Raw genomic sequence first — 25,931 nt, forward strand, 5'->3', positions numbered from 1 at the left:
GCGTCTCATCCAGACAGCCTCTTTCCACCAGCACCCCCTCCTTTTTTTAAAAGGAGGATGTTAAATTGACCAGAAGGCAATAGAGGGAAATTATTTTCATTTCCTTTTGTGTGACAGCAGCCGCTTTAGTGAAACGGCCTGATAGCGGAAAAAATATAAATTAGATCGCCAATTTGAATTTTATCTAAATATAAAAACCAGGAGGCGCCTTTAAAGGCAAAAAAAAAAAAAAAAATCGCATTTTGGGCGTGTAGGACGTCAAATTTGATCGTGATAATAAATGTGGTTCGGGGCTTTTATTTGCCTTGTTTGAGGGGGATTTCGTGAAATGGTTTTTTAAAAAATTCTTAAGTTAACATGTTTCCGTTTAAATGTGTATTTTTTGTTGCTTGCAATAAACGTGGATAAACGGGAGGAACGCGTTGAATGGCGAAGGTATAATTTAAAAAAAACAAAACCCCCCCAAAAAAAACCACTCACAATGTTATGACAAAAAAGAGAAAAAAAACTCAAGCAAAAGAAAAAAAAATACTATTGTGATTTTATTACAGCCTTTGCTTGCGTCTACTTGGTTTCTTGTAAAGGCTGTAAACGTGTGAACAGGTGTATTAGTTTCATTTGACTGAGACGCACGAGAAACACGGCGAGGTTCAGGATAATTTGTCAAAGGAAAAAATAGTCTGCAATTATATTTAAAAAAAACAAAAATTAATAAACAATATTGTTTTTGCAAAATCATTTTTTAAAAACTACGCCTCGTAACGTGTAATGTATCCTCTGACAGACAGGGTTTTTTTTCCCCAGAATTTCTTTTATTTATACAGTTTGCAATATTTTTTGTTACAAATAAAGAACATTGGGATGCTTTAAATTGTCATTCAGAAAATACAACTGCAAGGCGTTTTTTTTTTTAAAAAAAAAGATTAAATTGTTGTGAAAGCAAAAAAAAAGAAAAAAAAAATTAATAATAATAATAATAATAACCGGACCAACTGACCATTAAAACGAGTGCGAACATTTCCCCATTAAAGGATCACAGCTGCAAATTGCTTTTAACAGTTAATGAATCGATTTTGGAAGCTTCTCACGGCTCGGCGCGACGAGGTTCCAATGGGTATTTTCTGTCCACTGCTTCCCTCTACTGGACTAAAAGAAAACCAACGCGCGAAAAAGACCATTTTTTTTTTCAAACGGAGCAGACTGTTTACCGACATTACAAATAATGAAAAAAACAACAATATTCTCAGTCAAAGAGAATATAAAACACATTTCTGTTGTTGGACCAACACTTTCAAAGAGGGAAGTGAAGCCGTCAGCGCTTCCTTCTGCCTCCGTCTTGGCTCCTCTCCCTCCTCCTGCTCCTGCTCCTCTCCCTGCTCCTGCTTCTCACCCTCCTCCCCTCTGCGCCGCTCCGGCTCCTCTCCCCGTCTCTGCTGCGACGCCTGTCTTTGCCTCTGCTGCGGCTCCTGCTCCGGTCCAAGCCGGACATGGAGCTGCCGGCTCTCTGTCTGTCCCTGCTGTCACGTCTCCGTCTCTCTTGACCTCCGTCCGGCCGCCTCTCCTTTCCCGGGCTGCGGTGTCGACTCCCGCTCCGTCCCCTCTCGGCCCGGGTCTGTCGATAATTTCTGGACTCCTCTTCGGAGCGCTCCTCTCTGCCGCGAGGGCTCCGTGACCTGCTCCTGCGCGACGAGGTCTTTTGACTCTTGACTCGGCGCTCAGTCTTGGAGCTGTTATCCCGACAGGAATCTTTTTTCTTGCTCTTCTTTCTATTTTTGCTCTTGAACTTTCCACGGCTTTCCGAATCTGAGCCACTGTCGCTGTCGCTGCTACTGCTACTGCTGCTAGAGGAGTCACTTGAGCTGTCACTACTCTCATGCTTTTTCTTGTGCTTTTTCTTGCTTTTCTTCTTCTGCTTCTTACTCTTCTTTTTCTTGGCCTTGTGTTTGTCCAAGCGATCGAGCTTCCTGCAGAACAAGAGCACAATCAGGTCACTTTCCGGCAAATCACTTACACCACTATTTTACTAGGTTTTGTGATGTTTTTGGAACACACACTGTTAAATTACCAAAAAAAAAGTTAAATAATATCTGACCATTTACTGAGCTCACGATTAAATAAAGGCCAAACCATTGATGAAATTTCTTTTTAATATATATTTTTTTCACCTGAGCAGCTTCTGTTTTTGCTTGGTGGTTAACGACTTAAGAAACTCCACTTCAGGGTCGTCCTCTTCATCACTGGCAACAAAATCCTGTCAGAGAAACAGACGTTATATGGCAGTGCAACGAGAAGACTCTCAAAGATAAATCTGAGCCTTTCTGTATTTGAATCTATGGGCAAAAATACATATTTAGGTGTTTTGACATTCTTTATTTCCGCATAAAATACTTCTCGGTGATAAAGGTCATTGATCTGTGGAGAATACGAGTGTGCGTGACAAGACAATTACCTGGGACATATCGCCACCAACTGTATCGTTCCTCTCAAGGACACATTTTTTCAAGGCGAACCCACTGTTTCGCATCTCCGCCATTAACTCTGAGGGGTGCATCGACGGACCTGTTAGCACAAATCACAGCCTCAGACTCCCATTGATGTCAGACCATTGCCAACCACTATTTCCACAGTGGGAATTTCAGGGGCGGCTTTGTTAACAGAATGGGACATCAAATCAACTCACTCCACTTCCGGCTGAGAAAATCATACAATATCATTCTCTGCCAAAGCAGCAGTTAGGGGGAATCAGAATACACAATAATTACATTTTTTTTCTCCCGGCACAGGAGGGGGACCATTACGGCACTCCACCATCAACACCAGCAGACACTGACTGGACTCTCCCAGGGTAAACATTATTACTTTGCAACTCCAGTCACTGATTGCACAAGTCCGAATCAGCCGAAGCCTGGGAGCTCCAGCGGGAACGGAGAGGGAAGTGCACACAGACACGCCAAGAAGCTGAGAGAGCCTGCCAAATTCCGGCTTTCTCTGGCTTTTCAAACTATACATCTAATACATCAGTTTATTCCATTACAGAATATAAATATAAAAATGGATAGCCTATAGTTAGTGATTGCAACATGCAATGGATATACAAAAACCAAAAAGCATTTAAAATTAATAAAGCTTAATTTTTCACTTTACGGTCACTCAACGTCAAATTTTTCTCGTTTGCACTAAATTATTCTGTAATTCACACTGATAAAACATCGATAGAAACAATAATAGTCACAATTATTTAAAAATAACAACATGAAAATAAATGAAATGAAAGTCAAAGATGGACTCTACCTGGTGCCTCCTCCGAGGCCATGGAGCTGGCGTTGATACCCGACAGCCCGTACAGCGGACACTCTCTGTCTGTATTCACGTGGCCCCATTTGTGGCACTTGATGCATCTCACGTTTCGTACCTGCAACATTAGCAGCAGAACATTTATTGGATGTATGTGGGCATAATGACGGCAACATAACCTTGCTGTCCACTTGTGCAAGATTTTCCCTGACTTAAGAAATACATTACACTGCTGTGTATGTGTTTCATTTGTAGAATGTTTGATTATTTAGCGACTGCAATTCATCATGGTTTCTGACAACGAGACCTAAATCAATGCTTTCACACAATCCTTAGTTAAAGGGTGCAGTTTGAGTTTGGACATGCTGCGATAGCAATCAAAGCATGGTTTCTACCCGAGGAGACGAAAGGAGGAAAAGAAACAGTCTAATATATTTAATTTTTACCGACAAGGTTTCATTTCAGTTCTGATTATTCTAATGACTTTTGACCCTCTTTGGTGCAATCCCAGCTCTGCACCTTTGAAATCCTTATCACACACCTGAATCCCAAAGGGCTGATCTCTGATGTTCATATCATCCTTTGCATACCTACATGAGAGAGTAAAAGGTGTGAGAATGTAAATTCTGGAGGCACAGTGGATAATTGGTCAAAGACTTACAAAAAAAAAATTCTTTTATGACAGCCCACACTTACTTCTCTCTTGGAGCCCCTTTCTGCCACTCAAACTTGTATTCGTCTTCTCCGTCCTGGAGTATGAAATATATCACATACATGAATACATTCTCCTCATCAAGTTAGGAGTATAAACATGACATCTAAGTGACTTGAAAGAATATGATAATTAAATGCAAAAATAAGTTATGAGTGTGTAAATTCTGAATAAAGGATCATATGGGGTAATAAATAATAATGTGCATCTATACTTCGATCACTTTGCATGGTTGTTACATTTCATTTTGCGACCAATTCTTTAGTTTTTACAAAATGTGTACATCAGTCGTGGTTATATGGCAACATCTCTATGAAGCAATGCAATACTCAAAACAATAAAATGTCTACTTTACCTCTTTCTTTTCCTCTTTAGAGAAGACAATCATGGACAAAAAAAAAAAAAGAAATACAATCATTATTTATAATCAACATTCATTCTTAACATTTCTTTTTTCGTGAATATTTGGAAAGACAAAACTTGGATGGATAACATTTAGCTCAGACATCTTACCTTTGGATGCTCCAGGTGGAGCCTCATACATAAAATTGAGGCCATTTTTAACACGATCGTCGCCCATCAGCACCCTACAACCATATAACAGGTAATTACATGAGATTAAAATGAATGAAAATGTTTAAGTCTATAAGCCTATAAGTCTTAGCATGCAGTATCAAAAAGTATCTTATAGTTCTTGTATGTATCATTAAAATAAATCAATAAAAAAAAGCAACGTTTGAAGGAGATGGAAGGAGTTTTGTTCTGTAGCTGTCCTCGGACCTGTTGTTGTAGGTCTCCTGCTCTTTCAGGTAGGCTTGCATAAGATCTTCTTGCTTGCTTTTCTCGAAGGTGAGTTTCTGTTCTGCAATCCATACCTGCAGGATCCACATAAGAGTTTAGATATGAGACAACATTTTTAAATTGCTTAATTTTGCATGGACAGCAGAATATTTGGATTATCTTCATATACTGGCAATATACAAAACAATGTAATATAGTTGGTGATTTAAACATGAAATACTTCTAGCTTTATATATATATATATATATATATATATATATATATATATATATATATATATATATATATATATATATATATAATTTTGGAATATATACACATTATGTCAAAGTACTTTCCATACACAGCTGATCAACTCAAGGAGACTCGTTTACAGCAAATTGCATGTCAAAAAACAATCCGTGTTGCTTTGAAAATGTATTTACCTCTCTTCGGCTATTATATAATACAGCATATGCAAATAAAGATTTTTAACAACTCTACATTTCAACTCTGAGTAGATTTTCATGCGGTTAGCAGTAGCTTACCACATATGGATTTCGACGGTTTGTAGTTTTAAATTTATGACCGGTTAAGATATAGAGCCAAAAACTACGTCTTCTAAGACTTGTCTACGTGTTTGTTTACAGTATGAGTATTTACATGAACATGAAGTGAACCGTAGTAACTGTTAGACTGAAGCTAGGTAGGGTCGCTAGCTGAAACACAGGAGAAAGCTAACAATGTGAACCGATATTAGCACTCACCTTCTTTATATTTGATTTCGACGCAGGATGAAAATCCTTCTTGCACATGAAATTGGCAAACGACTTCCCCATGTTTAACAAAAGGCTATAACTCAAAATTAATTAACTCAGCATAAAGGCCAGGCAACGTATTCGCTAGCGTTGCTCCTACGCACGTAAACAGCTTCTTCTTCTTCTTCTTTTATCAATCGGGTCAGCCCGACTGGCATACATTTGCGCCATCTGCTGGATTAAAGTACGAGCGAAAATATAAGAGCAAAAACCTTTCACAACGGTTCAGCACGTTTTTGAATTAAACCGTGTTATACCAATAACATAAATGGTACACTATGACAATATATGACTCTTTGGTAAATGTAAAATACCGCGTAGTGCGGTTATTTTTGGTATAATTATTCAGGCCTACCTTCAAGTGTTGCTGTTTGTGTTACTGCTGTTCAGGTGTGCATGGTTCCACAGGTAAATGGAGTTAAAATACAGTATGTAGTAGCTAGCATGTGTAAGTCAGGGGGTTGTTCGTTTTGTTTTGTTGTTTTCTCCCCCCCACTGTTCTATTGTATAAGTAAAACATTTTGAATGGACGTTTTATAAAGCGTTTGACATGTTTCACCTTGAAAAAACATTTAATTGAAAGGGTCGACTAAGCTTACGCTTCTTAAAAAGTAATAAAACAAAACAAACAAACAAAAAAACAACAAAAAAAACAAAAAAAAAAACAGCCGCGAAATGCAGCTTCAATCGAGACAGATTTGACATTATTTGGGTGCATTTTTTTTTAGGTCACAGCAACGTAACTCATGTCTGTGTCTGTCAACACGTTGAGAACATTTCTCAAGAGTACGTTACCAAATTTCAGGTTGTAATGAGAGCAGCAGCCGCGTTATCACCGACGTTTTCAGACAGTTTGCCGGGTGAACGCAACATTGATTTTAAGCTTCTGGTCACGTGACCTAGCCACACTGCGCCTGCGCTGCACTGGGTCAATGTGTAAACAGAAACTCAGGAGAAATAGAAACTCCAGCTGGAAGTTCTCTGTGGAACAATCGAACCCCGGTCAGCTACACGATCGTTGTCCCGCCGGTTTGCTGAAAGGCTCGTTAGGCTAACTAGTAGTAGCATTATATAGTTGTTTTTTTTTATCCGGCGGAGACACTGTCAGTTCAACATGCGACCATCCTCCTGTGACACCTTCGTGGCTCTGCCCCCCTCCACCGAGAAGGAGCGCGTCATTTTTGGTAAAAACTCTGACAGGCCTTGCGATGAAGTCCAAGAGGTGGTGTACCATCCTGCCCGGGACTACGGTGCTGGCGAGACGGTGGAGGTAGGTGATGTGCGTTTGACATGAACCTCTGAGCCCAAATTGAACTGTTAAGAGCTCAACACTGTGTGTCGTTGTCTTGTGCGTGCAAAGTGCACCTACATTGAGATCGAGCAGGTGGCTCACACTCACGCAGTAGTGCTGAGTAAACCGGCATGGCTGTGGGGGGCCGAGATGGGAGCGAACGAGCATCAAGTGTGCATTGGAAACGAAGCAGTGTGGGGCCGAGAGAGCGCTGATGGAGAGGAGGCCCTCCTTGGAATGGACCTGGTGAGGTGAGGCCCCTGGATTCTGTGTCAGACGTGAACACAGTTCATTCCGCCAGTGTCGAAGCAGTCTCTGACCCACACTCATCCTCCAGGCTTGGACTGGAGAGAGCTGACACAGCCGAGGGGGCGGTGGACGTCATTGCAGAGCTGCTGGAGAAGTATGGTCAGGGGGGCTCCTGCATGGAGGACGAGTGCAGCTTCACGTACCACAACAGCTTCCTCATATCGGACAGGAAGGAGGCATGGCTTCTCGAAACGTCAGGGAAAATGTGGGCAGCGGAGAGGGTGGAAGGTAAGGACCAACAGTAATAGAAAGGATCAAAAGAAATAAAAGTGTGTCTGAAGGCAGCACGTTGTTGTTGTTGTTGTTCCTTTCAGAGGGATATCGAAACATCTCCAATCAATATGGAATAACAACCAAGATAGACAAAGAGCACCCGGACATGAGGAAATATGCACAGAGCGAGGGCTGGTGGGACGGGAAGTCTCCGTTTAATTTTGCCACAGTCTACTCCTTCATGACCACAGGCAGGATAGAGGAAGCTGGAAGCAGATACTGCGAGGGCAAGAAGATGCTGGAAAGGAGCGCTGGTGAGTGTTGCAGGTTTTCTGACACATTGTTGACCCCTTAACATAAAACAAAATCAGTTTTTTAATGCATGTACTAACTTTTATTGTGCAGGTCACATCACTGCTGAGGCCATGATGAATATCTTGAGGGATAAAGATAGTGGCATCAACATGGAGGGCATGTTCATGACAACAGGAAGCATGGTGTCAGTGATTCCCAGCGATCCTTCGCTGCCAGGAGTGCACTATTTCACAGCTACCCCAGACCCGGAGAGGTAAAGCACTCCTCTCTGCTTCAGCTGCTAAGAATCCTCACAAGTCTCCTGAGTTTAGGGTTTTCTGCGCTTTGTTTTGTCTTTCAGGTCTGTTTTCAAGCCGTTCATCTTTGTGAAACACCTCAAGCCGCTGGAGGAGACGACTTCTCCCACCTTTGGTCCTGAAGACCCTGTGAAAAAGAAACCGCGCTTCCAAAGCAAGCCTGACCGCAAACACAAGCTGTTTGTCAAACATGAGCTGGTGGCTGCCATCACTGACTCTTACAAGGTTTTAATAAGCACACTTTTTATGGATTTCTTTTTGCACTTTGGGATGATCTGCCTGTAAATTAAACTTGTGTATTGTTTTGCTTTTTGGTCTTTAGGAGAAAGGACAGAAGATCACACAAAACATGAGACTACTGGAGGAGGAAAAGTTGAAAGGGATGGAGGAGTTTCTGTCACATGGTGTTGACAAACCTGACCTTTTGGTGAATTTGTTCACAAGCTGCGTTGAGGAAGAGATGGCAGTGTATGGTAAAAGCTGAGTGGGCGAAACAATGTCGGACTCAATTTAAACATAGATTATTTACAAATGGAGGATCGAACAAAACAATAATGTGTTACACAGCATCTTGAGTTTGGCAATAAAATTTATTTAAAAACACAAATACACATTATTCATTTGCAGCATTTAACAAAAATAAAGTAGTCAAGGCAATTTAATCAGTAGTTCTAAAAACACTGTCCCTGAAAGTAAATATTTATTAACAGTTAGTTGTCTGTTTATTTTTTTGGGTTGCTATTTACTCAACAGCTTGAAGCCCTTTGGACCATTACAAAAGTGGCTAATGATTTGTTACATGCATTTTTTTTTCACATGTTATGACAACAAAAACAATCTGAGACTAAACTGAATGTCAGCAACCTGTAATTGGTTTTAAACGTAACTTTCCTTTGTGTATTTGGCAAATAACAAAAGAGCAAAAGTAAATTTCCACCCAATGGCTTTTGTTAACGACCTGCTTCATCAGTTGGTTTATTGCATTAGCATATGATTTGTATGTATTGACTGCATTACTTCAGAATACATTCATTTATGAAAGACATAGATTAAGGGTCAAACTTCAGATTAAGTCATCTGAGGCTTTTCTTTAAAGTGCTGGCAAGGCATACTGTGGTTCAGTCGTCCCTTTTTTCTTGAAGCACTGATTGCTTCTTCACTGGCCAACAAATGAACTAACTACATTCTGCAGTAGAAAGCTGTAGTTGCATTTGCCATTTGTCTGCAGTGCAAGCTCTACCTACCTGCCTCACAGTTTCTCATCAGCAGGTTTGTTGTATACATCTAAGTACTTGATAAATTCAAAAGTCCAGTGCTTAGTAGCTTTTGTACTAATAAAAAAAAAAAAAACATTTCAGAATTTTAAATGCCAGTCATAGTAGGTGGAGTTAAAAACAACCTTTAGCCTCAACACTAGAAATTCCCTTTATATACATTATGTATATTGCACATTCCACTGTACAAGCCTGCTGCAATATGCAGTAGACAGTAGACACCAAATGCCTAGTCAAGAGCCATTACCCTTCCACTGCACAATGCAGTGTGACCAGTGTGTGGAGAGCGCAAGTCAGCACTGGCACACTGTGGAGTCAGCTCTTCTTAAAATATCTGTATTTTTCTCGCTGAGCCAGCTGGCAGTCATTTAGAAAAAAAACAATACCAAACGATCTCTATTTCCACACGGAACACCTCGTCCTTGCGCGTTAGGATATGAAGCGGTAATAAAGGGGACTGTCTTGGAAGTCGTGTTCCTGTTTGATGTGTTGGATGACGCCGCCCTGCTGTAACCGGGTCCCGTAGCACACCGCCTCACCCGGGTCCTGAGCCAAGCCCACCCGCTGGAGCCAGTCCACAAGGTCGCAGCCGAGGAAGCAGCTCACCATCCTGCTTTTACCGCACCTGGAAGTCAGAAACAGCATTCAAGCCAAAAGGTCTTTTCAAGGCCGGCGTACACGAAATGCCCTGAAAACTGAAACTATTACTTTTAAAAGGTGTAAAACACAACGGAATTTACCATCTCTTTTTGACAATGTCTTCACAACACTGGGCCTTGTGGTATTTGATGAACTGGGTGCAGGTCAACTTGACTTCCTCTGGCAAATCAGTCCGCAACTGCACCTCGTGCTTCTTTCCGTAAACCAGACTGGTCAACCTGAACATCATGAGCAAAGGCAAAATATAAACAGATAGACATGCAAACATTAAGAGGACACGTATGTTTGTTTGTTACACACTGTCAGCATACAGTGTGAGTCTCCACACAATGTGAGTCTTGCATTGAACAACTGACCATCTGCATCCTCAACATTTGGAACGTGTTAGCTAGAGCTACAGAATTACAATTACAAAATCTGCATTATCACATTAATATTGCACAGAGAGAGTATGCAGCTACCATGTACTCACCTGATATTCTGATTGTTAAAAATGTAGCAAAATTAACATGGTACTGTATTTGTCACAACTGAAATCAGTTCATGATGTTGAGAGTCTAAGTTTTCTAACTTCAGTTAGTTGTACAAGCACAACTCACATCAACTATTTTCTGTGTTTTAGAGCGTTGCAGTGCTTCATGATAACAAATGTTCTTTACCGTTTCTTAAATGGCAGTAAAATCAGATGTTTGTCCAAACCAAACAGGGCAAATGACAGAAGACCCTGACGAGAGAAAAAAAACAATACTTAGACTGATGATCCATATCAGTACCCCAACGGTTCCTGGGGTATGTGAAAGACCAACCTGTCCATAGTTGGCCACAGCACAGAAGAACTGCAGCTCCAAGTAGAGCTGACTGGGCACGCTGTTAAAGAGCAGCCACAAGCAGCTGGACAAGTTCTGTCAAAACAGAAACAGAAGCCATTACAACAACAAAAAAATATTGTCTACAATAATAAATGGGTGACTGTTTGAGGTGAAAATATTAACATTTGTTAGTGGCAGACTGACAATCTGATGCACAAATTTAAATCCAAAAATGATTTGATTTTGAAGCTGGAGTTCCTTTAAAGGCACACTGGGTGATATTTGATGGATTCATTGGAATGAAAAATAAAATAAAAACACATATGTAGTTTTTTTTTGTTTTTTGTTTTTTAAAGTTTTATCATGACCCCATATTGCACCATCAAATATAAGTTGCCCAAAACAAAGGTCTGGTCAGGCAAAGATCAGGAGGGATAAAAGATAAATGGACCGTAACAACTTAACTGTAACATTATGAGTAACATGCTGTATGACAATTAGATGCTAATAGATCTTATATACTTGTCACACAGTCGTTTTCTAAATGTTAAAAAGGTTTTGTTAAATAGCTTAATGTCTGTATTTAATGTGCAAAAAAACAAAATGTGCTGGGAGGACCCGACACCTTGTAGAAGCACAGAGACGTTAAATTCTGCAGCTGTCGCCTGTCAACGCTCGCAGCAGTCAGAAATTACAGAGGCATTTTCCTTCTGACTCATTTTGTGATGCAGAAAATATAATAATAATAATACTAAGGAAAAGTCAGGTTGACATTGTGTCAGTGTGGCGTTGACAGGTGGTGGTTTACTCACAACCACCAGGATGACAGTGAGGAGCAGGCACAGGAGCAAATGACGGGCCACTTGTCTGTCTGCCACCTGTTGGACCTCCTCCGCCTGCACCAGCAGGCAGTCTGTGGAATCGCACCTGTCCTCACACTGACCTGAGGGTGGCAGCAGAGCACATATTTCAACACTGAACTGTATATAATCCAAGGCAGGCCGTGTGACTGCGCCTATTCAGCTTGTCTATACAGTAGCAGTTTTAAATCTCCGCCACTTAAAGTGCACGTCTGTGAAAGACAAGATACGCTACCCGTCGGCGTGGCTGGTGTGTTGCTCATGTTCGCACTGATGATCATGTCAGGCATGGGCTGGGCTGGCGCGCAGTCACATATGAGGCATGCTGATAACAAAGCGAGAAAAGTGTGAAGGGTTACTTGCAGTATTCAAATTCTATATATTAAAAAATATATAAATAATATATATATATTACTATATGTATATATACATACACATACATATATACAGTATATTTATGAAACAGAAAATAAAAGATTATAACAAATTCATATTTTAAACAGGAAAAAAAAGAAGGAAGTAATGCAACACAGGGATGCAACCAAGACAAACCACAGAATAATATCTGCACTTACAGTGCAAGCAAGCTAATGACTCAGTAGAAAAGGGTGAGTCAGTGAGTCAGCAAAGCAAGACTGAGCATGACACGTTTGGCCGGGAAGGTTGAAATGTCATTTATGTGATAGTGGTTGTTTGTCAGAGGACCTTTGACTTGTTTATTACTGCAGTGTTGCTTCAACAACACAGAAAAAGTTAATCGTCAACTGGATTATGGATACTCTACTGACACAGACCTGGATTTCCGATGTTAGCACTGTAACCAGTTCTCTCAGCTCAACATGTGTTTGTAACAAGCCTCAGTTTGTCTGCAAAAAAAAAAGTACCTCCATTGGGAAGCTGCTCTCTCTGAGCCTCGCGGTCTGGTTCTTCTTCAACCACCAGATTGGCCGTCGAGCTTTCATCTTGGACTTGGTCGCCCCGCGTCCAGCTTCCTCTACTGAGACACACCAGGGAGCCACCCCCGAGGAGAATGCTGAGGGCCACTACAACTGCGGTGCAGATTATCTGAAAAAGCACATGCAAACAGAAACACCAAACAATGCCTCTCTGCGCAGTCATGAACGGTTGCCAAATATGGTTTCCTTAAGATGTTACCTGCGATTTGCCATAAAAGAAGAAAGGATCAATCATCTCGGTCCTTTTTTGCCCAGAAAGGAGCAACGTAGCGGTTATTGTGGCTGGAATCCTGTGACAACGGACGTTTAGGTCACTTACAAGAAAATATTACAAATCATGTGTGAAAAGATATTAGACGCTAAAGTAAAAATCTCCAATGGCAGATTAGACTTTCAGAAATTGCATTTGCCTTTGTTGAACATTCCCTGTAATCATGTTTGGCGGTGACTGTTCACGCAGGCACAACAAAAAATAATTCTACACCATTAACTACTTATAAATACCAGAGCAGACAAACCAGCCGTGTTTCATTTCCTCTCAGCGACTCACCCCCAGCCGGCTATGACCAACATGCCCGGAGACACTTTCACATCCTCAAATTTTTTCATAAGCACAAGGGAGAGTGCGATCAAACCTACACAGAACAAATGTGACTTGTCACATGCTCGCTGTGGGGCAATACTGAAAGTCAAGGTGTGCGGCATGTTCTCTTTGCATGTGCAGCATACCTGTCCACACAAAAGCGCTGTAGAGTGAGGTAGATAATAATGTGAAAGTCAGGATCTGCAGGATGAAGTCATCCTCTTTCACCACAAAGTTCCAAACGATCATCCCGATGCATGACAACAACTGGAGACCAAACCAGAACAATTTGGGGATTAACTGACAGGAAGTTGTAACTCACTCGACTCAACTGACAGGTTGAACGGTTTTTTGTTTTTTTTCAGAGTGCTCACCTGCGCTAAGAACAGGTTGAGTGTGAACATGTGGGGCAGTAGCCTGAACTTCTTGCTTAAAAACATAACAGCAATAGTCCAAACCTGTCACAGAAAACACAAAGATAAAGACTTTTGCATTGAAACCAAAGTCAACAGTAACAGTAACAGATGATGGTCTAAACCAAAAAATAAGACATAAAAACTGAAAAGGAACGTCAAGGCATGACAAAATCTAGAAAACAACTGTACAATATGTTTATCGTTTATAGGAGCGAGTTCAAGGTTTCTGACGAAAGCCCAAAAATGAAATTAAATGAGGAAGGAAGTCTGTCAGTCAGTGAAGCATCTGCCTGTTCACAGATGGTCATGCATCCTTCGAATGTCTCATAATGTTAACCTGCCACGGTGGTTCAGACATGCAACAAGAAGCCATATGTTTGCGTTTCCACTGACGTGTGACGAAAGTTGAACAGGAGACGCGTGACAGCAACAAAGAGGCCGCTGACGCAAATCATGGAAATCTAAAAAGATATATTATGAATTTTACCGTGAAAAAAAAAAAATCACTATTTCTCCCTCCATTCTGCCAGTTTCCGCAGAGTGAGATAAAAAAAAAATACCTAGAGTAAACAAACGGCAGCTAGAAATCAAATTATGAGCGACTGGAAAAACAACACATATGTGCATCCCACTGAACTCACCAGCGCAACTAAGCTCACTATGCTTATGTTGAAGCTGACATTTTGCAGCGAATTCCTCAGCAGCTCAGCGTCCATCAAGGGCATGGAGAGCAACCAGGCAGACACGTACATGATCGGTGCCGAGAGGAAAGTGCCAATCACCATCCCAGATGTGACCTGTGGACAGCAGGGCAGAGGTGGATGTGAGGGGCCCAGCAGTTGGATAGCCGATACTTTACATGGTGATATCATCAGTTGCAACACATCCAAGAATGAGACTAATTTAGATATTTTCCGTTTTTTCACTGATTTGCAGGCAATGAAGCTGATAAAAAGCAAGGCAATGCACTACATCCCAATTCTTTGTTTTCTAATGTTCCACTCGATCTCGCTAGTCACTCAATCAATAGAAAACCCTGAGCAGCTACCATTTTTTTAGCCCACTAAAGCAGTGGTGCAATACGGCTGCCTCCCTCAGCAAAGTTCTTTATTTTAGCGCCTTTAAAACATACATCTCGCCTATTCCGATTTGTTTTCCACGTTACACGTTGGCTCTTTAAATATTATGTGTACTTGACTCTATATTGATACTGGCTGTTGCTGCGAGTGTGGAAAGGGAGGGTGTTTATATGGGTGTGCATATGTAAACGTACAACTTGTAGCTCAGCGTTGTAGTAGACGGCGTAGATTCCCACACTCGGCGCCGTGGGTAACACTCCGTACAGGAAGCCGTAGTTTGACAGGCTGGAGTGGTTGAGAGCGCTGGTGTTGCTGTTGTCCAACAGATCCACCATGTCTTTACAAATCAAGGGCATTAGCAGGCTGCAGGTGGAGATGACAAAAGGGACAATCAGAGCACTTAGTGGGCATTTAGTTGGAAGATTGTGTTCGTGAACCGGTTATTATCGTGTCATGCACTCCTCCAGACCGCTCAACCTTCGTCACCTGAACGGTAGAAACTTTTGTGGTTTTGCAGGGGTCTGAGTCAGCCACACACTCACAAGCTTACAAACATCTGACTTTCTCCGCGGTGAGCTTTCTTTCAACAGTGAGCACCGAGAGGGGTTGGAGGCTTCGCTTCCGCTTCCACTTACAGTTTTGCGGTGATGAGCAGTATCAGGGTCACGACCGTGGATCTGGTGAGCTTGCCCAACTGACCCACCATGGTGAGGCCCAGGTAGAAGAGAGCCGCCCCCCCGAAAGAGTTGGCCAGGCCGTCCACGAACTCGGCCATGAAGGGGGGTACGGTCTGGCGCAGCGCAAAGTGGGCGGTGATGCCGATGACGACCATGAAGACGATGGGGTTCTTCAGGACCTTGGCAGCGACGTGACCCATGACGTGGAGTTTGCTCTGCTGCTGGTTGCCCTGGTTCCTCCACTTCTGGATCTCACACAAGGTGAAGCCGATGGGGTTCAGGATGACCAGGGAGACAGGTGCAGCCAGGTAGATGTACTGGAGGTACTCTGGGTGTGTGCTCTGGTAGAGGGCCTCAACTGTGGATGCGGATACAAGAATTTTGCTCAATGATAACAAAGCAGTGAATGAACTTGCAAAAGTGGAAGTTCACCCTTAACTGCAAATATTAGTTGATATTTCTGTATCAGTGTTTTCTCTTTGGGGCTCCTTTGACATTTAAGACGGAGCAGAGCAAAGTCTAGGCTGGAAAGCCGGTGAAAAACCAACAAACATTGCATTAAGATATTAGGCAGTGAAGTGGAAAAGTCAACACAGCATTATTGATATTTGGGAACATTTGAGGTAAGAGCAGCGTAATGGACTTTTCAACAGTGGATGAAATTACCCGCTGAGGCTCTAATAAGATGAGATAACACGAGCCTTTATTATACCGTAATGGGGAAATTTGCTTCTATTCTAAGGACTATTGTATTCTATTCAATAACAGCTTCCAGCTGAACCACCCAGCCAGCAATGAAACTTTTAGATTCTCAACTCTTTTCATAATCACACCTAAACTGAACAGCCGTGGCAGAGTTATGAGACTCCCGTGATTTGACTGCGGAGCAACTCTGAAGCACAAGCCTGCTTGCTGGCTGTCCTTTGTACACAGCACATACCTATCAACACAACAGTGAGTCGGATGAGGTAGATTATTACGTGAGATACCAGATCTGCAAGGTCAAGTTGCACCACAAAGTTCCACACTTTGATCCTGACACAGTAAAATGACTGAGTAATGCTTGAAAGTGTGGGTCACAGTTTTTGTTTTTTTATGGTAAATATAATCATCAGTCGTTATGAAGATGCATTATTGTTGAATATACGTGCAAAGCATCGTAAGCAGCAGTGCAAAACACACTTTAGACTTGGCCAACTCACCTATGGGATAACCCAACGCAAAGTCGTTGCTCTGCGTGGCGAATATGGAGAAGATGCCCGCCTTGCTGAAGCGGCTGTCGGGGCTGGCGACGACCAGCGTGAGCACGCACACGATGGCGAACACGCACACTTTGGCGACGAGGATGCTCCACAGGAACGGCCAGATGACGTTGCCGAAGTCCAGCTGCACCATCTTCTTGAAGAGCAGCGCCGGAAGTGCGAACTTGGACACGAAGTTGCCCAGCCCTTTAGCCTGGCTGCTGGTGATGATGTTGGTTCTGCCGGCGACGTAGCCGCACAGGATGATCCCGAAGCACTCCACGAGAGCCGGGAAGAGCTTGTCGATGGACATGGTGGAGTCCAGAGAGGCGGACGACGAGTCCTGCTGCATGTGTGAAAAGTTAAATATGCTTGTTGCGCCCGGCTCGTCCATGGTGGCGGCGATCCGCCCGTCTCCCGCCCCCCCCCAGGGGCTCAGTTTGCGGTCGTGCTTATGTCATGTTTGGTCGATACTGTGTGATGAGAGGTAGGAGTCAGAGGAGACGGCACCGGAAACCGCTGTCAAATAAACGACTGGGTGTGTGAAGTTACACGAGTTTGTGTCCCTGCTGGTTTCCGACTGAACTGATTTCCTTTTTTTTTTAAAACATGGCATGATTTGTCATAATGTGCCGTGTTGTGCTGACTGCAATGCGGCGTTGAATATGCTGGGTTGTTCACTCGAGGGAAAAGAACAAGAAACGTCGACCCATATTGTTTGGGTATTTTCAAGGCAAACCGACCGTAACCAGTTGTCCCAATCGAACTGATACCTGGTGCTGACGTCACAATTTTGATGGAGTAAAATCGAGTACAGCTCGTTGTAAATTAATTATTTTACATTTTCTTTATTTATTTTTATTTTATTTATTTTTTAATTGTCACTTATACACAGTGCTCACTGACAGCAGCATATTCGCTGTGGCAGTTGTGGGCTGCGACTTTCAAATCGCCGGTAACACGTTGTGCACGTTTATGACGAATCTGCTGACGGCGGCTCAACAAAACACATCCGCAGTCGTTCGGCGAGGGAATCAGATAAATCGGAAACCAGTCGAGACGCGACACCGGCGGGATTCGCCCTCACCTCTGCGCGTCAAAGTTGTGTCTCCTCCTCGTGTCAACCTCCCCGGAGCCATTAGCATTAGCGGCGCCAGCTAACTGACGTCGTACAACAAATAACAACAGTCGAACGTCGTACGGAAAGCCACCACGTGAGCGACCTAATACATAGTTGTGTGCCTGACTTGAGTTTAGTCGGGTTACACAACTGCCGCCGCCTGCTAACGTGCTGCACCGTCACCGCGTGACGTTGTACAACAACTTCGTCCAACACAGCAAGTTTCACAACAAGAGAGATTTGCGTACTACGAAGAGTGATCCTCCAATCATATTCGAGTAGACTGTAGGGGGCGCGGTCTGCTTCACCAGACTGTCCTCCCACTGCTGTGTTATTAAACAATGTGAACTCAATGCGAACAGAGTGACCTGTCGACTGGGACTTTGTTTCGTAACTGTTTGACAAGAGTGTATTTACCTTAAAGAAAACAAAAAAGCCCTTCGGCAAACTGAGTTACAAAAAAAGTGTATTTGTTTTATTATTTCATTTCGCTTCAAGTCGTTGTAACAACAGTAAACGTACCGTACTTGGACCTCGCATCATGAGGCACAGCGAAGCAAAATGAGGTGAAATTGTCAACATGAAGTATAGACTATGTTCATGTGATGTGCTTAGTTTTGAATTAATTTTCCTTATGCACATTATTATATATATTTTATTATAATTTTATATATCATAAATGAACAAATGCATTTATGGAATATATTTAGATAACCTTGCCCAAATATGACTAGCACATATTCACCACATATCAAAAGTTAGCTGGAATCATGTCTCAAAGAATGTATTGTATGTTAGTAGCCATAATAATATAGATAAGGTTAGCTTTCTTTCCTGTTTTATCTTTTTTATTATTTGGGAGAGAAGATTTTTCTCAACACATGAAAGACAACAGCTCTTTTAAGAAATGTTAAAAGTCACAAGAAATAAATATACACGAATAGGCAGAGATATAAAAGAAATGAATGGCTGGCTGCATGAATGTGAATACCAAACTGCAATGAGTAACTAATTACACCGACTGAAATCATCAGATGGTTTTCACTCTATGATATAGTTCTGTGTATAGTACTGTACGTGTGTGTGTGTGTGTGTGTGTGTGTGTGTGTGTGTGTGTGTGTGTGTGTGTGTGTGTGTGTGTGTACATTATGGTGAAGAAATATAGATTACACATAAATAAGTAAAGAATGACAGCTATAATATGTGTCACACCTTAAACCACACAGACATTAATTATTGAATTGTTCCCTGTGTGCTTGTCAAAGAACTCTCTGTAACGTGTTATTGTATAAGCACACTTAAACACAAAAGAACGCCCAGAAATATAAAATATAGAGCACAGTTTCTGTGCGAGTTCAGTAAAGCAGCAGTAGAGATGAACCTTGCGGATGAACATGTGAAAAATGAGGCTCTGTGGTTTAGTTAGAGCATGCTCAGCTCAATGAGACGCCCTGCAAACACACCCAGAGTGCCAATGAGACACACAGCCATGAACACACACAGCAGGATGTGATCCAACACCATGGCCACAAACTTCCACTCCTCTGCAGCCTGCAAGAAAATCGAGAATTTACATTAAATAAAGCAAGACTCAATGGAACAAACAACATGGTGCAGTATACGCTGTTGGATTATTACATTGTTGGATTCCTCATCTGATTTCATGGTTTCTGCAATGTACTTGACCCCTTCAATGGCACTGCGGACGTCTGGGTTCTTGGTGATGGGCGAGCTGTAAGGGATGGGAGTGGCCTGGTTGCCTGAGATGTCGGAGATGTCAAAATCTGCCCTGTGGAGAATTTTATTCTGCTCTTCCTTCCCTGGACGTTTCATTGTGGAGAAGAACATGATGTTTGGGATGGTGTGAATGAAAACCTGCCATTAGAAAGAAAGACATAGTATGCGTCAGGTTCAGTTCTACTGACTGCCACTAGATGGCAGTATAATACAGATGAAATAAAGTAAGCCTCCAAGGGAATCCAAGGGAGTCGCTCAGCTCCACAGGACTTACAGGTCAGGCACACTTACTTTGCGGACCCAGTCTGGCATGGTGTGAGTGCTCGGGGAGCGGTGGTGGGTGTTGATGACGATGACGGTGATGATGATGGAGGCAATGACAAACACCATGGTGAAGAGCATGTACTTCCCAATGAGAGGCACAGCGCTGGAGGTGGAGGGGATGAGCTCCACGATGACCAGCAGGAACACGGTCAGAGACAGCAAGACAGAGATGCTGAGAGTCATCTTCTCACCTGCAAGACACAGTCAGTCCATGTGTACTTCTATTAGTACACATTAGTACACTATCTAGTCATTCTATTCTATTTCACATAAAATTTACAAAATATGTCTAAAAGCTGTCAAGTTCATATGCTGAAAATTTCCAAACCGATCATTTGGCCAGAGACTTGGGACTAATAATTCTCACAAGAGTTGAAAAACCCTGACACTAAATTACACAATTACTTCACAAAAACAAAAATTTCAAAACATAAAGAACTGCACGACTCCACTATTTCTCTACCAATAGAAATTCATAAGGACTATACAAAAATGAATCTCAGAGTAAATCCCTCTGAAAGATTGAGGGGCGCTCTTTGTCTGTATGCTGTTGTTACTCCTGAAAGCAAAAAATAGCACAACCACGCACATTCTGACACCACTTCACAAGTAAAATGCAAGACAAGTCCTTTTTTGTTGCCTGGCAAGAGAAGTTATCCCGAAGAGATGCCATGTCTTTGGCATCAGTTTTTTTCCTCCACTCTATTCTGTCAGCAGCCATATCAGAAACAGGGATCAAGTGATGTATTATACATTAAAGCAGCGGCCTGCTTTCAGACATGACAGCACAGAGGGACCCTGGGTAATGAGGCAGACCTGCACAGTGGGAGAACAGCCAGATGTGCGCGCAGACAGTGCAGTTCCTGCAGGTGCCGAGGAAGGGACCCTACGACTGGCAGAATGAGGATTGTAGAATTTTGTTCCGCATGACGTTAGTTGAATGTCTTCGTCGTCATAGATATTTTTCGAGTTGTTTTATGCATTGAAACGGCTTGAACGCGTGCATTGTGCTGTATCACGTACCTTTGTACGGACAAATGCTAACCTGAATTGACAAGTAGAACCTTCCCCAAACATGTTGGATTTATGTCTCACAATAATATGTTTCCAGAGAGCACAAATCACACGGCAAATGTTCCATCCATCATATTCAAAGCAGCCAATTACACGTGTGACTTCGGATGAGCCAGAAAGCTTAAGATATCCTGTTCATGTGAGGACCATAACACTGTAACAATGCTTGCAACTATACTGCACAGTGACAAAACTCTTGACCCAGCCAGAACCCTGTAGGTCTTTGGTTGTAAATATTGATTCCTCCGGTCAAGAAAACACCTTTTCTTTAAAGCTTTTGTTCACTGAAACTGAAGAATGGTAAATGGCAAATGGACTGCACTTATATAGCGCTTTCCAGCACCTTCACAACACACCAAAGCGCTTTACAATGGCCTCTCATTCACCTATTCACACACATTAATCAACCAATGGGTCGCTGCTGCCACGCAGAGAAAATAGATTCCACGACAGCTTTGGTCTAAACAAAGACTTATTGACTGACTTAGAATGAAGTGTGTTATCTGTAGACTATCGGATGTAAAATCTATTTTGAACTTATTAAAGAAGATGTGAAAACTGTCCTAATAAAATAAAACCTCTTCAAGATGATACTGTTCTTGTTTTACGGTGCCAGTGCCGACTCACCAGAGTCTGTAGGAAGATAGAAGACGAGGCCAGTCAGGAAGGAGAAGAGCATGCAGGGGATGATGACGTTGACGATGAAGTAGAGCGGCAGTCGCAGCATGAGGAAGTGGTAAGTGATGTCCAAGTAAGGGGTCTCGGGGCAGCAGGCGTAGTACACCCAGTGCTTCCAGCCGCGGAAATCCTTCATCACCCACTCGCCGCTCTCCATGAAGTGACTCAGGTCAGGGCGGTCGCTGTCCTGGGGAGTTTAGAGCATCACAAAAGGCCATTATACAGGAACAATACAAATACTGTATGTCACCGTCTTAGAGTCAATATTCAACAAATTAGTCTACTGGTTTTTAATACCATTTGCTTTAGCCAGTCACATCACTAACTGATACCATAAAATAGATTTTTTTTTTTTTAAAGGCAACAACCCAATTAAATTTTGTTTATTTTTTTCCCCCCGATTTAGGACAGTCATGCAATTCTGAAAACAATGCAATTCTTATTATTCTCATTATTCTTATTGTTATTATTGTTATTATCATTTTGCTCTGTAGCATCCTACACAATGTGTAGTGGTTCAGGACTGTTCCTGGTTTGAGTGATATTACAGGATTGACGACGACCAGGTTTCCATCGTAAGTCCAGGTGCCCAACTTCATGCTGCAGTTCTGCAGGTCAAAGGGGAAATGCAGCACGATGATTTCGCAGTAGCTCTTGAAGATGGCCGGTGGGTTCCATGTGATCATTCCCGTGTGCTCCAGCAGCACTTTGGTCTCATGAACAATGGCAAAGTCACCGTCAGCGCTGTGGGGGAGGGGTGGGGGGTAATAAACAGTGAATGAACTCAGGGGGGATGAAGAGGGGACGTATTAACGCGGGGGGATGTCGGTGCCCGAGGATGCGTCAGTGCTGCTGCTGCTGCTGCGAGGTCCTGACCAACCAGTGCCCAGCTCGGCACTGGCAGCGGTGGCAGCAGCAGGGCTGGTTGTCAGGGAGAAAACAGCGTATGGGATGCAGCATATGGAAGGGGGAGGGGCGCTACAACGCATGCATATTTGACTCGATCAAATCCGAGCTCTCGCGAGCAGCATTCTGGGGTACAACAGAGGGTGAATAAAAACAAATCACCCTCCACCCCCGCCCAACCCACCCCACCCACGACCCCCAGGTGTGACGATTGTTTCTAGTGTGAAGATGGAGGAAGCGAAAAGAGGGAGGGAGCAAATATAGCCGCACAACGTACTTGTTGTAGAGCACCAAATCAGGGCGCCAAATGTCAGTGGAGGGAACCCTGATCTTTTTGATGCCACCGTAATCCTCCGGGTCCCACAGCAGGTTCACATCTTTCCATTGCTGGAAAAACACAACCAACACACACATGGCAGAACAAAGGACGTGCTTTGGCTGTGATGTTTATTTTAAGTTAGAAATCTGTGACGGGGTAAAAACAGAAGCAAACCTTTTCATGTAATGTTCAAAGCGGATGCTTAAATAGTTCTCTGATATATATTTTTACTATTGTAAAAGGAGGTTGCATTTTCATAATGCCGCAAGAGTCGTTTACTATCACAGACTAATCTTGTTTATTTTTCAATAGGATTTGTCTTTATACATCAAATTACAGAAGCGACAGCAGTTTGTTTGAAACTGTTTTTTCCACAGTAATTTATGTTCAAGTTTTCATATTTAACTTTGAAGAACAAAAAAATGATCCTGTATTATCAGAATCAGAAGCACATTTATTGCCAAGTAGGTTTTACACTTATATAAACAATATAAAAAAGAACAGCTAACTTTACTAAATACATGAAAATGTATTTACAGGAGAGAAAAAAATAACAAACTACAATAGCAGAAATAATAAAATATACTGTGCAACATAAATCCGTTGTGCAAATGAATTATACTGTAATGCTCCAAGGAGTCTTTTCACGGAAATGCATCAAAGGAATCAAACCTGTTTCAGTCGCACGTTGCTGCTGACGATCTGGTTGACCTCATCCTGTGAACATTAATCAGAAGTCTTCAGACGGCTGAGGAGAGACATTCTGAGAGGGAACACGAGGGCGACACTGTCGACACGGAGACGGGGCCTCACCACACTGATGAGCTGGATGAGCTGAAGGCCGACGGTGACGACCACCGGGTCCTTAAAGTGAGTGACGGGACGGACCACCTTGTTGTAGCCGGTGAAGAGTTTCTTGACCAGGCGAGTCTCATCTGAGGAGGCCCAACACACACCTAGAGGACGTACAGACACATGACTCACCTTTAAACATGTAAACATTTTGTGCTCTGAGAAATCCATTCCACCTGTGATTTGTGACAACAGTCGTGCTTGCTTCAGTTTTCAAACAACATTGAGAATGAGACATTTTAGGAGTGCTGTAAATTAAGCTAAAGCTACATTTCTTTTACATTGAAATATGTGGAGTTTGTTTTTAGATTTCAGATTTCAAAGAAAAAAAAAATTGACAAGAGTTCAATGTTTGGACCTTTAAGAATATGGAAGAGAAAATCTGGTTGACCGAGAGAAGACTATTGCTTTAAGAACATGTGAAACCTGAGATGACTTATTTTAATGAGTGGAAAATAGATGTGACAGGTGGCACCGTAAATGTGTGAGATCTGGTGTTTTAACGTGACCCACTTGAATGTTGTCTGGGCAGAAAAGAGGGTTTGTTGTTTCAAATGCACCACGGTGATCCATAAAGCGCAACTTTATTTTATCATCTGAAATAACCATTTTTTTCAAAAATTATTTTCAATGCTACTGAAACCTTCTGAAACGGCAATAGCATGAATGTGATTATTATATTATTGTATATTACTTTTCTTTGGATGTTGTATCAGGGGTCTAACTTGGGGAATGCTTCATTCAAATATGCGACAGCATTCTGGCTACGTCAATAGACATGTTTTCCTTCCACTGTGTATCTGTACCACGCCAGAGGAGGATCCCCTTTCATTTTACAGCTGACCTTGAAGTGAAGGTTGTGTTGCAAGCAGGGTGTTTTTCTCAGTGGTTGAATGTGTTTTTTTCTTCTTGACACATTGGGTTCATGTCACTGAAAAATCTTATTGAAAACATGAAGTAGAACGACAAAAGGCTGCAAAAAACAAAACAGTTCACACAGCCGCGCTCCTGAAAAAAAAAATGTCTTTGTTAGTTTTGCCGTATTTAGTGAGTGAGCAAGTTCACACTGAGCTGCCATTAGGCGTTGTAATTCAGGAGACACTTCACTAATTGTTTTTTCTCTGCCAGCAACATTCAACTAATCACTCTAGGAAAACTTTTTCAGCCAAGTTCAGGCAACAATCAACACAAAACAGGGCTTGCTTTGGTAAATAAGCAAAGGAAGTGTGTTGTGTCTTACCTGCTAGAATGAAAAGAAGGAAGACAAACACGGCGGGTCTCATCCTTGCCAACAAGGCGTCCACAGATAAGAGCGAAGCAGCCCGGCGACCACCTGAGAATCAAACACGTCTGACCCGCCTAAAGCATTCTTTCAGCACCGGCAAATGACTTATTGTGCGCCCGCGCAAGCCGTCCCGCTGGCTGTCTTGTTGACAGCGGATGTGAGTGTGCGGCTGCCAAAGCTTGTCATCCGAGAGGGCGACATTCTTCTTTGTGCGTTATAAGATCAACATGCCGGAGTAATCCACCACTAAAATATCCCATCCAGAGCTCGGCCACACATGACCTCGAGGTGCAAAGACACAACACATGCTCGCCGCTCTAAGTTTGACTTGGACCACAGATTAACTATTAAAGCAGCAGTTTGATATTTATATCATGTTTTTATGTACTGGATAAATTGTTCTCAACGGCTCCTCTTGAAATGTGTGCATATACTTAAGTGGTACTTTTTTAAGGAACAAATCTTGTTGTTTTTTTTAAAAACATTTTAAAAATTAAATGGCTGGTGATCAAGACTTATCTTCCTCAAGTGGTCTGAAAGCAAACTGCAAGAATGTCAATGCTAATCCTTGTTGTCCAACTCCATGTTGCGTCTCTCCCGTGCCAGCTGTGGTGTCAGGTCACTGAACACGCAGCACATCTGCAGGCTTGGCAGCTGCAGGTACCTGCTGGTGCAACGTGGCCACTTTCCTTCAAGTGGCCAACTTGTTTCCCGTTTAGGTCAATTCACATTTTATTGAATTTACTGTTCGCATCGTCCGCTTTTCATTAAAATCCAAGCTGCATGTCACTGTCACTGAAAGTGGTGACAGAGCAGTTCAATGCAATAACTCAGTCATTTTGTTTAGCAAGAGTCAAACTAAAAGGCAGCTGAGACACAGATCAGGCGTGTTTGTTCCGAGTGTTTGCCCGTGTGTTTGTGTGAAGTGTGCGGCGTGTGGAGACAAACAAAGAGAGAGAAAATGGGCATGAAGGAGGGAGGGGCCTATATGGGCTAATTGAAACACCAGGTGCTGAGAATTAGTCAGGAGGGGAACTCCGCCCTCCTGCTGTT

General features: G+C 42.5%; 4 protein-coding genes across 4 annotated transcripts; 1 reads left to right on the forward strand and 3 right to left on the reverse strand.

Annotated features, from left to right (window-relative positions):
• Positions 1 to 790: 790 nt before the first annotated feature.
• On the reverse strand, positions 791 to 5,761 carry cirsr (corepressor of RBPJ and splicing regulator). The gene is made up of 9 exons (XM_076040172.1): positions 5,554 to 5,761; positions 4,787 to 4,881; positions 4,511 to 4,593; positions 3,991 to 4,048; positions 3,836 to 3,884; positions 3,292 to 3,412; positions 2,450 to 2,559; positions 2,166 to 2,251; positions 791 to 1,964 (listed from the first exon to the last, which is right to left on the reverse strand). The coding sequence occupies exons 1-9, from the start codon at positions 5,623 to 5,625 to the stop codon at positions 1,313 to 1,315; spliced, it is 1,326 nt and encodes a 441-aa protein (XP_075896287.1). The 5' UTR covers positions 5,626 to 5,761; the 3' UTR covers positions 791 to 1,312.
• Positions 5,762 to 6,501: 740 nt separating this feature from the next.
• Positions 6,502 to 9,137, forward strand: scrn3 (secernin 3). Its single transcript, XM_076040173.1, has 7 exons — positions 6,502 to 6,874; positions 6,965 to 7,146; positions 7,233 to 7,432; positions 7,519 to 7,731; positions 7,823 to 7,985; positions 8,073 to 8,253; positions 8,351 to 9,137. Exons 1-7 carry the CDS (start codon positions 6,719 to 6,721, stop codon positions 8,510 to 8,512), a joined length of 1,257 nt encoding a protein of 418 aa, XP_075896288.1. The 5' UTR covers positions 6,502 to 6,718; the 3' UTR covers positions 8,513 to 9,137.
• On the reverse strand, positions 8,600 to 17,921 carry gpr155a (G protein-coupled receptor 155a). Its single transcript, XM_076040162.1, has 16 exons — positions 17,671 to 17,921; positions 16,545 to 17,056; positions 15,301 to 15,700; positions 14,860 to 15,028; positions 14,228 to 14,383; positions 13,545 to 13,628; positions 13,317 to 13,437; positions 13,138 to 13,222; positions 12,787 to 12,877; positions 12,516 to 12,696; positions 11,867 to 11,956; positions 11,584 to 11,714; positions 10,769 to 10,864; positions 10,622 to 10,686; positions 10,043 to 10,180; positions 8,600 to 9,927 (listed from the first exon to the last, which is right to left on the reverse strand). The coding sequence occupies exons 2-16, from the start codon at positions 16,975 to 16,977 to the stop codon at positions 9,732 to 9,734; spliced, it is 2,436 nt and encodes an 811-aa protein (XP_075896277.1). The 5' UTR covers positions 16,978 to 17,056; positions 17,671 to 17,921; the 3' UTR covers positions 8,600 to 9,731.
• A 390-nt stretch (positions 17,922 to 18,311) lies between these two features.
• On the reverse strand, positions 18,312 to 25,037 carry LOC142897676 (acetylcholine receptor subunit alpha-like). Its single transcript, XM_076040170.1, has 9 exons — positions 24,834 to 25,037; positions 23,555 to 23,697; positions 23,414 to 23,458; positions 22,700 to 22,809; positions 22,065 to 22,260; positions 21,466 to 21,703; positions 19,732 to 19,955; positions 19,342 to 19,578; positions 18,312 to 19,254 (listed from the first exon to the last, which is right to left on the reverse strand). The coding sequence occupies exons 1-9, from the start codon at positions 24,874 to 24,876 to the stop codon at positions 19,126 to 19,128; spliced, it is 1,365 nt and encodes a 454-aa protein (XP_075896285.1). The 5' UTR covers positions 24,877 to 25,037; the 3' UTR covers positions 18,312 to 19,125.
• Positions 25,038 to 25,931: the final 894 nt, after the last annotated feature.

Source organism: Nelusetta ayraudi, unplaced genomic scaffold (genome assembly GCF_046127955.1).
Source record: "Nelusetta ayraudi isolate G7.1 ecotype Tasmania unplaced genomic scaffold, CSIRO-AGI_Nayr_v1 ptg000060l, whole genome shotgun sequence".
In the NCBI taxonomy this organism is placed as follows: domain Eukaryota; kingdom Metazoa; phylum Chordata; class Actinopteri; order Tetraodontiformes; family Monacanthidae; genus Nelusetta; species Nelusetta ayraudi.

What these genes read in the sequence shown, in the direction of transcription:
- LOC142897676 (XM_076040170.1), bottom strand. Translation starts at nt 24,876, where the DNA reads ATGAGACCCGCCGTGTTTGTCTTCCTTCTTTTCATTCTAGCAG. An exon ending in CCTTCTTTTCATTCTAGCAG is followed by an intron (nt 23,698 to 24,833) that starts GTAAGACACAAC and finishes TACGTCCTCTAG; the next exon opens with GTGTGTGTTGGGCCTCCTCA. An exon ending in TGCCAGACTGGGTCCGCAAA is followed by an intron (nt 19,579 to 19,731) that starts GTAAGTGTGCCT and finishes TTCTAATGGCAG; the next exon opens with GTTTTCATTCACACCATCCC.
- cirsr (XM_076040172.1), bottom strand. Translation starts at nt 5,625, where the DNA reads ATGGGGAAGTCGTTTGCCAATTTCATGTGCAAGAAGGATTTTCATCCT. An exon ending in AAAGGGGCTCCAAGAGAGAA is followed by an intron (nt 3,885 to 3,990) that starts GTAAGTGTGGGC and finishes TCTCTCATGTAG; the next exon opens with GTATGCAAAGGATGATATGA. An exon ending in ATCAGCCCTTTGGGATTCAG is followed by an intron (nt 3,413 to 3,835) that starts GTGTGTGATAAG and finishes CTAATGTTGCAG; the next exon opens with GTACGAAACGTGAGATGCAT.
- gpr155a (XM_076040162.1), bottom strand. Translation starts at nt 16,977, where the DNA reads ATGGACGAGCCGGGCGCAACAAGCATATTTAACTTTTCACACATGCAG. An exon ending in ACAACGCTGAGCTACAAGTT is followed by an intron (nt 14,384 to 14,859) that starts GTACGTTTACAT and finishes TGCTGTCCACAG; the next exon opens with GTCACATCTGGGATGGTGAT. An exon ending in TCACTGTCATCCTGGTGGTT is followed by an intron (nt 10,865 to 11,583) that starts GTGAGTAAACCA and finishes CTGTTTTGACAG; the next exon opens with AACTTGTCCAGCTGCTTGTG.
- scrn3 (XM_076040173.1), top strand. Translation starts at nt 6,719, where the DNA reads ATGCGACCATCCTCCTGTGACACCTTCGTGGCTCTGCCCCCCTCCACC. An exon ending in GGCAGCGGAGAGGGTGGAAG is followed by an intron (nt 7,433 to 7,518) that starts GTAAGGACCAAC and finishes TGTTCCTTTCAG; the next exon opens with AGGGATATCGAAACATCTCC. An exon ending in CCATCACTGACTCTTACAAG is followed by an intron (nt 8,254 to 8,350) that starts GTTTTAATAAGC and finishes TTTGGTCTTTAG; the next exon opens with GAGAAAGGACAGAAGATCAC.